The 15,493-nt window shown below is 40.0% G+C and overlaps 1 protein-coding gene across 3 annotated transcripts in view; it reads left to right on the forward strand.

Annotated features, from left to right (window-relative positions):
- MYO1E (myosin IE) overlaps nucleotides 1-15,493 on the forward strand; it is a 75,340-nt gene that overhangs the window by 26,057 nt on the left and 33,790 nt on the right. For all 3 annotated transcript variants that reach the window (XR_014616467.1, XM_084213992.1, XM_084213993.1), the window contains exons 2-5: nucleotides 3,667-3,810; nucleotides 6,414-6,503; nucleotides 7,364-7,458; nucleotides 13,866-13,953. Coding sequence is in view for 2 of the 3 variants with exons in the window: in XM_084213992.1 (XP_084070118.1) it covers nucleotides 3,667-3,810; nucleotides 6,414-6,503; nucleotides 7,364-7,458; nucleotides 13,866-13,953 (417 nt within the window). In the remaining variant the exon portion in view is untranslated. The remainder of the gene's footprint in view (nucleotides 1-3,666; nucleotides 3,811-6,413; nucleotides 6,504-7,363; nucleotides 7,459-13,865; nucleotides 13,954-15,493) is intronic.

A 15,493-nucleotide genomic window follows, 5' to 3' on the forward strand; every position in this document is an offset into this window, starting at 1 on the left:
GGGAGGCCTGGCAGCCAGGTTGTTCTACTCTGGGGTTTCCACTTCTGTGGCTTTTTGCAGCCTGTTGAGATGTGTTTTTGTTTTAGGGTTGGTTTTTTTGTTTTGTTTTGTATTTTTCTTAATCTGCCAAGCTCATCTTTTTCCAGCTGCTCAGGCTTTGTTAGCGCTGACGCAGACTTTTATGTGCTGACTTATTGCACAGTTAGATCACACCTTTCTCTGAGAAAACCCAGGAGAAGCCAAGCACCCATCTGCTGCCATCTGACCCGCTGGGCTTGGCCCAGGGCTGGACCTCGGGCCCTTTGGCCAGCTCTGACAGTGTCCCAGGGGGGCTCTGTGGGATTTACCAGGTCCTGGCTGGGGTTGCTGCAACATCAGGTGTGGGGCAGCTCTGCTAGCCTTGTGCTGCTGGCTCTGAAGAACCTTCTGGAACAGAAGGACACAAGCAGGCCAGGAGACCTGGTCTTGTGTCTGGATGATCTGTCTGGAGAGGGATGGAGGGAGAATGTGCTGTGTGCTGGACAGCAGAGGGCAATTAGCAGCTGAGAGAACTAGCCTGAGTGCACCCTGCAAAGCAGGTTCCAGTGGACACCAGGTAGCTAGCTCAGGTGTAAATCATCTCCACATTAGAGTGCTGCATTTTTATCTGGAAGATGGAAAGCTCTGGTTAAAAAAAAAGCTTAAATTTTCAAGAAATATGCAATAAGAACAAATCATTAGTGTAATTTTAAGTATGTAGCCTTGACCTTTAGGAAATACGCAGCCTGGAGTAAGATGAAGAGTTGCTTTTATAATTGCTATGATGTGAAGCTTTTTCAGATGATTGATTATAGGAATTTTTTTTTTTTTTAAATTTCAAAATTCAAAAGCCAGTTAGTTGTTAGCTGGACAAGGTTATAGTATGAGTTGGAAGTGACTGAAGTTTGCTAAATTTGGGTTAGACTCTATTGTAGTCATGGTTCATGCTTGGAAGTGCAAGAACTTGGGAGTGGGTGGTGCCCTCTAGACAAAACCCTCCCTGTTTTCTTGCCCAGAGAAAAGAGATGGCAGCCCCTGCACCTAGCCATGCCATTGGTGTTACCTTCCTGGAGAAGGAAGGGCGAGAGCAAAACTTTACTGTGGCTGCTCAGGCACTACTAAAGCTTGGTTTTATTTCTAGATGCCAGGGAGAAGTCTGACAATAATCTGGTGGTGATTTGCTGCTTCTCTGCACATTTGAATGTAAGGCTGTGTTTTGAAAGAAAAGGGGCAATTCCAAACTACTAGGAAACTGCCATTTAATTTGAGTTACATTTTTAATGTGAACTACTTAGTGCCATGACTCTCAGCTGTCTTCTGTGCCACTGCTTTACTGGGTGTTTAGGCTGCTGCCTTTTTGTTGAACCTCTTTCTCTGCACGGTTTGCAGTGTCTGTGGTCATGTAGCTCTCAGCTTTGATTGCTGCTGTGATTAGAGCTGGGCAGGAGTGCAGGGCAGGGCTGCTCTCAGGGCAGCTGGGCTGCCCTGGCACTGCCCTCCTGCTTCCCTGCTGGCTCCCAGAGCTTTTGGGGAAGAGCCCTTTGGCCTTAATCACAGTCAGCAACACTCAGTGAGTGACTTGCATAAAGCTGCTGTTTTGCAGACAGTGTGCACATTTTCCATGTATCCTGTGGCTTTGCAAGCTTTGTGCTCATTGAGCTCACTGGGTCTGATGCCATGGCTCCCAAAGGGAAGCTTGATCGTTTTCCCAGTCTCATTTCTTACACATTTTCTGTGGCTTACTCCATTATGTGATACTGAACCAGGTTCTGTATAGATTTGTGAACAATCTAATTTTTTTTTATTTTGATACTGTACCTTTTTGTCCATCCTTTTTCCAAATGTAATATCACAAGCTGATGAATACGCTGAAGGAAATTATGCTTCTCCATTGGACTTCTGTTTTCTCCAAAAACCCAAGCTTCAACTAATATTTTCAGTCATATGTTTTATGACAATTAAAAAATTGATTCTTTTTCTCAGTGCTTCCAGATCACTGCTTCCATTTTACAGAAAGAAAATCAACAAGGTTTACACAAGCTAAGCTAGTTTAAGGTTGTTATTTTATTGAACATCATGTACACTTGTGGGCATTCGAGCAAATTGCTGAGATTGTGTTTTCAGACATATTTACTTCTGCTGTATTATATTTGAAAGCATTCTTTTGATTTAAGTTTGGAACTGTTCTCCACTGGTGTTGGCAGTAATGGATCTGCATCAGGGTAGCAGGGGCTGGAGGCTTAAGAGAAAACACCCATCAAGGCTACAGCTTCTGTGCTGTCTGCAGTAGCAGGGTTTAGTGGAAGTTAATTTAACCTGAGGCAAAATTTCAGTTGGTTTTTTGTCACTTGACATGAAGCCAAGCTGTAGGCCTGGTGTAGCACTTGGTGCTAGTGGAGTTGTGTGGTTCATTTGCTCCTGCAGAAAAGTGGGCACACGAAATTGCCCCTCTGTAAGCTGCTGATGTCCCATGTCAAAATACCAATGCAGCTGAAGTGTTCAGAGTACCTTACCTAAATTTTCTTCTTTAATCTGTAAAATTTTTACAGAATAAAATAATGCATATACTTTGTAATAATAAATTCCTTGTATCCGGGTGAATGTGACTTGATCCTGGATAAAGTACCCCCCAAGCAGTGTAGTTAAATCACATTGTTACAAATTGTAGCATTAAAGAATAAGGGGTATTTGCAGAATTGGCATTTTGTTGGCCACATCTTCCTTGACAGCATACTCGATCACTTCTCAGTGTTAAGTGTAATAATTCCAGCATCACTAATTTCAGTATTGTGTAAGCAAAAATTAGTAGAAAAAGGGAAGAGATCAGAACTCCATTAGCATTGTCTGCCAGGCTACAGAAAATAGGTTTGGGTTTGGAGAGCAGATTTATAGCTGAATTAATAGCCTTGATGTCAACTGGATTTAAATCTGTTTGTGGGTGTATCCATGGAACCAAACTACTGTTCAAATCAGCTGGAAGAAAAACAGATTTTGATTTCAAGTGGTACAGCATGAAATATCACATGTTTTAGTAGCATCCTGAAATAGTAGTCTCTGAATGTGGGGAGAGTATCTATTTAGATGTCATTAAGCATGGTGACTAACAGATCAAAAGGGACTGTGAAGGCATGCAGCCGACAAGCTGGGGTACATAATTTGCAGAACATCCCTGAATACTTAAGTGCAGCAGGCTCACAGCTTCCCTCCCAGTAACAGCTTATGTGCAGCTTTTACTTAAAAGACTGTAAAGGATGAGGAATTCATTGTGGTGATGGTAATTATCCTCACTGCTAATAGTTACAATGTAGGAGTGTAATTTTTGCATCCTTAGCTTCCAATAGCTTCATCTCAGTTGGAATAATTGGGGTTTTTTTTCTACTAGGTTTAAAAATGTCTGCCATCTGAAATTCATTCTGTGTGTAGGTGGTCACAAAACCCCCTGGAATTACCTTCTAGTTCTGGAGGGCAGTGCAGAGGCAAGTCAGCTGACACCACTTATGTATGCTTTCATGGAATGCCTGGATCAGGGAATAGAATTCAATGAAAGGAAAACATTTGGGAAGTTGGAATTCGAATAATGGTTTGCAGTTACTTGGTGCTGGTGAGAAATGTAGTAACCCTTGTGGTGTTCATTGTGCTTTCCTGCAGGGCAGCAAAGGACACTACAGATACCACTGGCAGAGCCACAATGTCAAGCAGAGCGGAGTGGATGATATGGTCCTGCTTTCCAAAATCACTGAGGATGCCATAGTGGAGAACCTAAAGAAACGATACATGGATGATTATATTTTTGTATCCTTTGCTGGTTTTGTGGAGCCCTGTGACCTTGCTGAGCCAGTGTGACACTAATTATGTGTACATATTGTCTTTAAGCAGATTACTCAAGGATGCTGAACATTTTATGTGACACTTCACCTGAGATAACAGAAAAGGCTTTGAAAACTCAGCTAATTTTAAGAGTTGAAAATAAAATAGCAAAAATTATTTTAAGGTACTCTTTTTAATATGTTGAAGATTGTACCTCCATATATTTGCACATTCATGTGACCCCTGAAGCCTACTGAGGTAATGCTACTTCTAAGAGCAAGAATTAATAGGTTTTAAGTGTGTGTACATTTATTGATGTCTTGTCTTCTATACCTCCAAAATTATAATGCTTTCAAAATTGCATTTCTTCTGTTACATAGCCCTGTTTACAGCTTACTCTGGAATTGTTAATACTGTGAATCATGGGATGATGGAAACAGGTGAATATGTCAACGTTTGTAAATCTTTGGTGTTCTCACTTAAATTTTTTTCTATGATTAATAAAAATAGGAAAATTTAAATACTGGAACATGCAACCTAACAGGAAGAAAAGGCTTCAGTACCCAAGGCTTGCTTTTTAAAAAAAAAATTCATATCAAAGCAATTCCTTAAGAATAGCCACTATTTCATTTTCAGCTTTTGCAATGTAACATGAGCTGCAGTAATGAATTTGGTAAATTCTAGTCAGTGATGATGTACTAGAAAGTTGTGCTGTTCCTTCTGCTTTAGCCAGGTTTTCATACTTCCTAGTTGTATCTGGAGAATAGTTTCCTTGAAGAGCTTAACATATTTTAGCAGAAAGGGGAGGAAATATAAGATCTGGCTGTTTCCATATATTCTTGACAGATGGTCAGGAGCTGTGTAGCAGCTCAATTTAGCAGGGACCGATAGAGGAAAGTTCATGTTGCAGTTGTTTCCATCACGAACTGCAGAGGTTTCTAGTCCATGTGTGAACATGGGTTTGGACCCTCTGTTGGCTGAAGTACCACACTTATTAAAATTGCTCTATAGGAGCAGGATGAAGTTGCACAGTATTTGCCAGACTGTAGTACAGGGACGAGCTGTAGAATCCTTCCTGGTAGCAGCATGAGTGCCTTTGGCCCATGGAGTGCTGCATGTTCCTTGCAGTGTGTGCAGAGACTTCAGTGCCCTGTGCAGAAGAAAGATTTTTGCTTTTTCTTTTTTATGAAAATAGTGAGATTAACATGGAGATGATCTTTCTTCTGAAGACGGAGTATGAGTTTTCCAAGGGGATGGTGGTCACATTGAGGGATCAGTCTTCCCTTGTGCAGGGAGAAAGACTCCTTTTGCAGTTCTGTGAAGGCTTTTCATTCAAAGATGAAGATCATCTCTTGAATATTTGAATTGTTTGTGTGTCCACCCATGAATGAACATTTCTCAGTGCTACATTGTACAGAGATGACAGAATCATCCCAGAAAATGCTGGTATTGTTTACCAACAGAAAACTGTCACTTCAAGTGTTTATACTGACACAATGAGCAATTGATCTGTTTTATCCAAGACCCAGATGTTGTCACTCGTTTTGAATTAAATTAAAAATGTATGAAGAAAGCATTGCAAATTAATACTACAGAAATTATGTTCATTGAGCTGTAGTTCTTCTCTAACATGTTACCTTTTGGCACCACAGTAGGAGATTCCTACATAGGACAATCCAGCAGATAGATTTGTTAATTTTCCTACTTTGTACAGAAAGCTTAGATAGCAAGTTTGCCTGTGAACAGTTCCAGATTGTTAATGAAACCTGCACTACAACATTTTGGACCCATAGGTGTGGGCTCATTGCTAATTCCCAGCTCAATGAAAAGTGATGGTGATACCTGTGAATTACTATCAGGTGCTTCCTATGTGTACACTGCAGCTGTGGTTCCAAAGGTTAATGAAGTATTTGAAATGCTGAGCATGTGCAGCTGAATACAGAGTGATGAAATACTATATTAAAAATGTTGCAAAAAATCTAATAATGGCTTGAAATTGAGTGTCATGGTACAGGGCAGTCTGCAGGAGAGAACTCTGAGGGACTGTTAATAGTTTCACTCATAAAATAACATCACAGACTGAATTACCCAATCCCCCCAGCACCCCCAGTGCATGCAGCTGAGTAATTGTCTCATTTAGCTCAGCAGTGGCCATTTCCATCCAGCTCTGCTTGCTCAGCACTGTCCTGTGAGATCAGAATGTGTCACTGCACTGTGTTCTGCAAAGGTCAAACCAGTATTTTCTAATACTGACAGTATGACCTCTTCAGTTACAAAGGACTAAAACCAGTTCAAATGTGCCATTTCCTTTCTGTATTTTTATTCAAGGTGTGCCGTGTTTTGGCCTTTAATACATGGTTCTGTACTTAGCCTATTCTAAAATAAGATAACACAAAAATATTCCAATTGAATGGTATGTTTATATTCTTGTAAGCCTGCTAATTTAATTTTTATTAACAATTGTTGTAAGCTGTGGTGGTTTTTACTATTATTCGAAGTATTATGTAATAGGTGGAAAAGTTCTTTGTTGTTAGTAGTGAGATGATGCTTTATGAAACTGTTGTTACCTTAACTTCTTTTGAATGCAGACATACATTGGCTCTGTACTAATCTCTGTGAATCCTTTCAAGCAAATGCCATATTTTGGGGAAAAGGAAATAGAAATGTACCAAGGAGCAGTAAGTAAAGCAGTCTAAAATATTGTGCAGTATTCAGGGGCTTGGAAATATTATTCTGCACGGTTTAACTCTGGGAAGCATTTGTTTCTGGGTTTGCAAGCATTGTGCTGGTCTGGGAGAATTTGGCAGATGGTCATTGCCATAGACTGAGTAGTCAGATTGAACTCCCTGCAATGCAAGATCAGTATTTCAAGAAAATATTTGTATTGATTAGCTCTAATCCATATTAGGTATCACTCCTTGACATGTCCCTGCTCCTGCAAAGGCAGTTTTTAAGCTGTCATATGCACAAAATGGCCATTAGTGAATTTGGAGACTGTGATTTCAGAACTCACTAACTGGACAAGAACAATAAAAAAAGTGAGGTGCCAAAATTAGATGCCACTTTTGAAAATACAGCTTGAAGAGTGAGTTAGCACAGGTACATGCCTGAGTTGGGCATGTCCACTCAGGGCGGCTGTTGGGTTTGGATGGCCCAGTGGATGAAAATGGAACCTGAGGCATCAGGCTCTGAGTGCTGCTGGGGGAGAGCTTTGTTAGAACATGACTACTGGTAGGATAGGCTTAAATTGTGTATTTCCTTTGGACAAGTAATACATTTCCAGCAGAAGCCATTTTTAGTGCAGGGTATCTCTAGGAGAAAATTATGGATGAGAGAAAGTTCACCAGCAAAGTTTAGAGACTGTAGTTTGTTTTCATGAAATGCACCAAAGGATTCTTGGGGAAAATTCACTATAAAGTCCTATTTGGAATTATTTTTTCCAGAGAAGTAACTCTTTTAGTTTAAATACAAACTTATTTTGCTCTTTCTGCATTTTTTAATGCTGTCTTGACAAATTATTCTTTATTTCCCCTCCTAGGCACAGTATGAAAACCCACCACATATTTATGCTCTTGCAGACAGCATGTACAGAAACATGATTATTGACAGAGAAAATCAGTGTGTCATTATTAGGTAAGAAAAAGATGGGTAAAAAGTATTTCATCTTATTCTGGTGTTTCACCTTGGTGAAGCAGAAAAGTGTATTATATCATGAAAAATCTTCTGTCCACATCCACATTTTGGGATCTTCTGGGGTAACCAGAATTTTCTGACCCTCCTGTTTGTTTTCCAGTAAAATCCTGATGACAGCTTAACCACAAGAAATCTCTTACTCACACAGCCGGCTTCTTGTCCAATGCCAAAATTACAACAGCTTGAATGACTGCATGAGGGGGCTGGATCAACAGCTGTACAACCAGATACTGTTAAATCCAGCAATCCCACATGGACTGCATTTATCATGCTCTTTTGTTCCTTTTGGAATTCTTCTTGCAGTCACGCAGAGACAAAAGGCGAGAGATACTGGGAAATTCATTTTTTCTTCACTGTTAATCTCTTTTAATTATTAAGCAATGGAATTCACTGTAGAATTATTGCTGAACTTTTTTTAATGACAGGCATTATTTAAGTGACAGTCAAAGTGAATTTGGGACCAGAGTTATGCTTTGTTCTCATCTGTGGGTTTTATAGGTGGTGTGTGATAAAAGAAAACGTGTGGGGAGCAAGAACTGCAGGATCCTGCAGCTGGGACCCGCTGGCCCTTCTGACAGGGCTGCTGGGGGGGCAGTGCAGAGCACCTGGAGCTGCCCTCTACCCTCCCCAGAGCAGGGTGGGGCCTCCCAGGGCTGGGCAGGGATTTGACACCTGGGAAGGCCAGGCACGTGGTAACAGTTTGCTGGGTCCAAGGAGGGCCTCTCTGCTACTGGCCCCTGGGATAAAGGAAACAAAAAGCCCAGAGCTCTCCTGCCTTCACTGGGATGCTGAATTGTTCTCTGAGCTCAGTCTTTCTCTTTGGAGAACTGATAGTTATTGCTGTGCTGAAGTTTATTAGACGCATGCAGTCAAATTGAGACCTGTTAGGAATGGGTAAAATTGGGATTTTGCTTTTGGCATAAAGTAACATCCCAGAGAGTGGGATGTTTCACATGAAGCTAAATTTATAGTGAAAATCTTTGAGCTGTTGTGGATGGTGAATAAAAACCCTATTTTTTGATCCTGTGCTATGCCCCACAGTGCAATGCATGCAGAGTCACACTGAGAGAGTTCTGAGATGCAGATCTGAGATACAAACTTAGAGCTTTAATTTTACATGAGAGTTCTTGTACTTGAATGCTGAGTGATGATGCACTTGAATGCTCTTAGGAATGTACATTTTGTATGTACAGAGTGAAACTTCTCTCAGTGTGTGCACAGCCTATTCAAAGTCTGCAGGTGTTAATTGAAATCTAGTGCAAAACTGAAACAAGAAGGATCATGTACGCAAGGGGCATTTCAGAGACTTTTTTTCTGCATGCACATTTATTTTTCCTTTGATATTTTTATTACAAACACTGTAGAATCTGTGGACTGGGCTTACAAGTAGTTTTCATTATGGTTTTTGATTTTTTAGGGCACTTTAAAATTCTTTTTATAAATAATAAATCAAGTAACTCAGCTGCTCACTAAATTCATATTGTTTGGTTGCTGTTTTAATCTTTTGGACCACATTTGATTTAAACTGTTTAGATACTGCTTGTATTTTCTGATTTAATGTCATCACTATTTCCAACAACCAAGGCTGGCTTTGGGAGGAAGTTTCTTGCAGTTTGGAGTTTGCTTGCTTTATGTTTTGTTATATGGACCAGAAGGCCCTGAAACTGCTGCAGACTGGCAGCTTCCAGGATGCTGCAGCTCTTGACTGAAATGAATGGTAGAGTCTGCTACCATTCCATCAGTTTCACATAATAGCTGCCAGGGGCTTTACCATTTCTGCCCCTAAACTGGTGATTCTCAAAAAACTGAGACACAGCTGTCTGTTGTCATTGTCACAGAAGCTGCTGAGCATGAGCAGTTCCAAATGAACCCTTGTGCTCAGTGAAACATAGTTTTTCTGTGAAAAATTGTCCTGGGGAAGATGAGTGATGATAATATGGTTATAGTGAGGTGCTTCTTGCATCTCTGCTTCATAACTAGTCTGAATTTGGAGTGATTCCACTGAAAATCCCTGGTAGAACAGAAGGAACAGAACCAGCTACTACCCAGGTTCAGGTTTTTCTGTGTCTAAGTAGATTTCTTGCAAAGATAGAAGGTAAGAAATAAGCCAGATCACAAAGGCAAAGAGTGGCTGCTGTTGCATATGGAGGCAGAAGGGTGGTGGGGAAGGAGCGGGTGCACAGCTGCTGTGCCCTCCCACCGTGTGCTTTGGGCACCTGTGGCATCTGCCTGCAAACCCTGGGAGGGGATATGCATCCCACAGACTAGATCTGTGTTTGCAGGCAGGTGAAGGAACGTCCCTAATGTAGGCAGAGCCCCTTCTACCTGGGCATGAATTCCAAATGCATTTAGACACTGATAGAAAAACTCATCCTCTAGAAAAACTCAAAAGTCAGTGAATGAACTGGGAAAGCAGATCCAAAAGAAAATGCAATTCTCTGAAATGGTGAATAGATGGCAACCAAAAATAATCTCTTTTCAAATCATAATTTAAAAAGAAAAACTGTTACCAAACAACCTTTCCAAGGCCAGGGAAGGCTTTTTCATTAGCTGAGTAATTCCAGCATATTTGCATATGTGTTAAGAAAGTTATATGTGCCCATGTCTAATCCCAGCTGAGCTCCTTTGCATGGCTGCTGCAGAGTAAATAAACAATGAGGTGATTCATGGGCTGCCTCCGGGCTGGGCTGAGTCCGAGCAGGGTGTGCTTAGGTGGGAAGAGGAGCAGTGGCCCCAGGTGTTCCCTGGCTCTGTGTGCATGGGCAGGAGTGCAGAGGAAATTCACTCACAGGTAACATGGCTACACTGGGCTTCAATGCTCATTCAGTTTATGTTGTACTGAGGCGTGATATTTAATTTAGACCTTTCTCGAACTAAGTTTGTCAGTGGCAATTAAAAGAGACTGTTGGCATTTCTGCCCTGTGTGGCATGGCAGCCCTTCCAGACTGTCAGCAAGGAGTTGTCCAGTCAAGATTTTAATTATGAAGAATTGTCTCTCCTGCCTTTAATTCCTTTTGGTCTATCACTGTCCTTTAATTGAGAGAGTGGAGGTTATGATTAGTATTTTTCTATTATGTAGCAAGAAATGCATTTCTTCGGAGTCTTGTTAAGGTTTTACCTTTCTATAAAGCTGAGGACTTTATTTTCACTTTGATTCTGTGATCCCTGCCAGATGTTGCTGTTGCTTTAAAGCAGTTTTTTTTGTTTGTAGTTTTAGTTTGCATTTGCCATTTATGTGGCAACATTTGAGTCCAGAAAAGCAGTGTGTAATGACTTCATATCTGAAAAGACAATACACCTTATGTACTATGAATAGGAGTTAATGAAAAGATCATTTACCACCTGAATTGCTTTTAGTGAACAGCTCATGTGTATCTTAAATCTATTAAGTTCAAAATTCAGTATGAGATTTCTACTCAGCTTCTGTATCGCAGCTTTCCAGAAGACTCAAATGACTGATCATTCTGAAGAGAGCCTTACTGGAAATATGGCTGAATTTTAATGAGGAAGTGGTAGAAACATAAGTCTAACACTGTAAAAAAAGTTAGGTTAAAGCTCTGATTCACAAGGGAGAAATATTTCTCTGAACATAATTGCAGAAAGTAAATTTTCTGTGTAAACAAGCTAAAAAACTTACCCAAACGCATCAGAGTATTTTACATATACGGTGTTCTTTACTGGCAGATCCAAGAGTTCTTTATAAATATTTGGTATTAAAATGTCTCCATTGTCCTGGTGATATAGATAAGCATCACTTGTATTGTTGTACAGCCATGGATACAATGTTAAATGTCACTCAGAAAATAAATTTAAGAGAGAAGGATGGTGCTGTGTATTGGATCTTGCTTCTCTAATTACTGATTGTTTCCTCTGGGAAGGAAGTGAGGAGCAAAAAACATTTCCTTCTCTGTTTGTAGTCTTATTCTGATTTCAGCTAAGTATTAATTGACTTTGTGGAAGAAAATGTCATTTTTCTGAAGTGGCAGATAGTGCTAGAAGAAACAATATATCTTTCAAAGAGTTATAATTTGTGTTGGTGTTTGCCATTATGTTCTAGTTTTATTTTTAGCAAGAGAAGTCTTTGAAAAAATTGTCACATACTGAGTCCACTTTAAGCCAATTTAAGAATTTTTTCAAGCTCTAAAAACCTCCATACTTCCAACATACTTCAAACTACCAGGTTAGGTGATTCTTACATTGTCTTAAAATAGTGTTAATAGCAGCAGAGCAATGAGATTTATATGAAGCAGCTGCATGAGAACCATTTGGCAGGAATGGCACAATTTCCCTGTTCCATTTGAATACCTTAGCTTTGCTGGGGGCAGGATACCATCCCATCAGATAAAGCTACTTAGGTTCATAAATAATGCATCTTCTTGTTTTATTCTGCTTTAATTGGAGCAATTTGCTGGTCTTTGATCAATAAAAACCTAAAACTGAAAAACAGTGCATGCATGCATAAATCTTTAGAAACTCTGGAAGGCAGTCTTTTGGCCAAGTTAATTTACTAGAAAGGACCACTTATATTGAAACAGAGGCTGACAATGAAACAGAGCTTGATTGCTCCAGGTCAGTTCTGTGGCAGACACTATGGAGTAAGAAATACAAGCCACATTTAATTTGAGCAAGGAGGAGAAGGATAATGGATGGGTTGAAGAAAAGCTTACAGAAACGTGTTATATTTTTATTGTGTGATAAATAATACCTGATTTGATTTATTCAGTGTTTGGCCCTGGAATCTCCCCTGTACTCATCTGAAAACTGCAATTTGTAAGCTTAGAGTATGATTCAGGTTCAGTTGGTTTGTCTGGTTTTACAGCAGAAAGAGCAAATTTACTGCCAGCAGATTTTGAAGAAATGTTATTTTAATTATTGAACTATTCATGATTTGAACCTTTAAAAGCAGTTTGCCATTCATCAAAGTCTGTCCCTGTGAAGGTAGTTGATGTGCATAATACAGGCTTTCTTGGTTGTTAGGAAAAGGTGACTCAGAAGAATAATAATAATCATGGTCTGTGCTCCACAGATGGATGCTCAGTAAGTACTTTTTCACCCTTTCAAGTTTTCAGTTTGATCTATAAAACTGTAGTCAAGAGAAGACAAAAGCATGAAAACATTTCTGGGAAAATAATTTAAAAGAGCCTTTCAGCATTTTTGTATTGTTTGGAAGCTTTAAAGATGTAAAATCACATTTGCAGCTTGGCAGTTTGGGGAGTTTTTCCAGAATGAAACCTTTAAAAATGTGTCTATTAGTCATGCTGATAAAGTGGTCTGAGTTGTTCTCAGTGAATCCCTTTCCTGTACAGGACATGCTGATGTTTCTTTGGCAGATGTGGCTAAAGTTAGTGCAGGAAAAGATGTGCATTTGATCCATATCCAGGAACAAGTGGGCGCAGGATGGAAGAGTCAACAACATTCACTGAAATTATGCAGGAGTTTAAAGATAGCACAGATTTTCACAAAAGAGAAAACTATTTTAGCTCTTCTTGTGGTGTTGACCCAACATCTGTGTGTTGTTCTTTTTGCTTTGGTGTAGTTGTCCTGCTCACAGGAAATGCATTAAGGTCAGAGCTGATTTGCACCAAGGTTTACAAAGTCTGGAGGAATTTTGTTGAAATGAATGGAAGAAGCTTTAAGGGATGAAGTGAAGGGAGGTTGGATTGCCTGGCATGCCAGTCTTCTTTCCCTCTTGAGAAGCATACTGCTTTGCAATAAGGCAAAGCTGCTGATGGTGTAAACACCATTCACCATTGAAGTGAAATATTATAAAGGAAGGAAGGAAGGAATTGTGAGAGCTAGTATGGGATAGTAAGACTTCTTGTACCCTGTGTCAAGAGGCATAGGAGCAGGAAGGCAGTTCTTCCGTCACTCAGGATGTGATTAATAATGCCTCATTATTTTATTCAGGAACAACTAAAACAAAAAACTACTAAAATGAAGTAGGTATCTGGCATGGCATGCACAGCTCATGTTTTTGAATTAGTTTTTGTGTCAAGACCTGAAATCCCCCCTAAATGTAGATGGGAATTGAGTCTTTAACACACAGATTCTCTTTTGAGCATCTCAGTTTAAGTAGATGTTTCTCAGTGCATGTCCTTTTCTGACCTTGGAGTCTCACAGAGGTTCTGGTGTCCATGCAGGATGGTGTATTCAGAGTTCTGTACTCACAAACATATCCCAGTTCCATGCTACCACACTGCATCACAGTCTGCATTGCCATGTTACTCAGTCTGAATGTGGTGTATTTAGTTAGGGTACTTCACCTTGGACAAGATAAACTTCGAATTACCCCACTGTAGAGTTGCTTAAGAACTAACATGTACATTTTTGTATTTCTTTTTCTATAGTGGAGAAAGTGGTGCTGGAAAGACTGTAGCTGCCAAATATATCATGAGTTATATCTCCAAAATTTCAGGAGGTGGTCCTAAAGTCCAGGTGAGTTGATACACAGTAATACTGAAGCATAAGCTTAGTCTAAAGATTTCCTTGAGAGGTGGAATGACAGAGGGTGTTGGGGCAGACACTGGCATATAAGAGGCTCTTTTGACCGGGTTGTCTTGAGGATGAGCAGCCAGAAACACGTGGGCCCCAAGGCAGAGAGGCCTGGGCCGGGCAGCTTTGCTCACCTACAGGATGGCTCCGTGCATGGGAGCCATGGCAGGGACAGCCACAGGGCCAGAGTCAGCTCTGCTCCAGGTGCTGTACCCTTATGCTGAATTGCATCTGCAAGATGGGTGGGTTTGGTTTTTGGTTTGGTTTTGTTATTTTTAGTTAAGTGGCAAGAGGTACTTTGATTGCTCTAAACCAGATTAAGAACAATCAATCCTTTCAGTAGATGTGTGGTTTTTTCCTCCTTTGTTGGCATTTCATTGAAAACTGACCTGGCTTCTTGAGTTTCTGTTGCTTCCTTTAAATTTCTGATTTGTGTGTATACATCAAAGAGGCACAGTGAAAACATCTTGTTTTATGAGGTTACCTAGGCACAATTAGGTGTGTGAAAGCTGCCTGAAAGAACAAATAGTTGCTTTTGTTAATAACTATCCTGTTGATGTCTGTTCTACCTATGAACTAAGGCTAATTGAGTGAAATAGCCATAAAAATTCCCTTAATGACATTCCAGTGTCAGTCCTTCACTCACAGGCACTGGTAGGTAGTGGCTGCTTTTACCAGTCCACTCCTGTTGAGTGCTTGCTGTAATTTCTGCTTTATTGCAGTCTCTGATGTTGAGTGTGTTCTTTCTGTGTAGTTTTGTGCAACAGTGACACTGGGACCATTGCAGAGAATAACTTAGTAACCAAGAGAATGATCCAGAGAGAGAGTGCATTGTGTTATTTTTGCAATAAATATATTTTATATAGTAAATATTTTGTTTCAAAGATTCCAGCTTTTTGTACAAAATTTTAAAAATCTCTTAGTAATTACAGAGTTGGAGTTGACGAGGTTGGTAGGTTGCCTTGAGCATTTCTTTTGAAATAAAATTCCATCTTTTCACAACCCAGCCTACGTTGGCTTTTTTCCAAAGCTGATGTCTTCTCCATGTTTCAAGCTCCCAGGACCAGATAGAGAGACAACAGTAACACATTACTTTGCTTTCTAAGACAGCTGGATAGCATTATCAGTGATCCCAAAGCAGATTGCTGAAGCACTGGCAGATTCCTAAATTTCATTGCTATTCTGACTTCATTGATTGTGGTTCCAGAGCCCCCCAAAAAATTAAATGCTCATGTGTGTGGTTTGAAATGAAGGTGATGGAAAAAATAGATCGGTTTATTGGCTGTGTTGATTGGCAGAACAATGCACAGGAGAACCAGGTTTTAGTCTCGGGCGTTTTGTTTAATTCTGTAAGATTTTCCTCAAAAATAGGAACTAAAAGCTCTGAGGAAAAATTGTTGGATTCTATTCCTTATATGATGAAGAGAATTTTTTACAGGTGCAGGATTTCTTGCCTTTTTAAATGTCTATTTCTGAATTTGCA

The sequence above is a fragment of the Fringilla coelebs genome (genome assembly GCF_963513975.1).
Source record: "Fringilla coelebs genome assembly, chromosome: 12".
Classification (NCBI taxonomy): domain Eukaryota; kingdom Metazoa; phylum Chordata; class Aves; order Passeriformes; family Fringillidae; genus Fringilla; species Fringilla coelebs.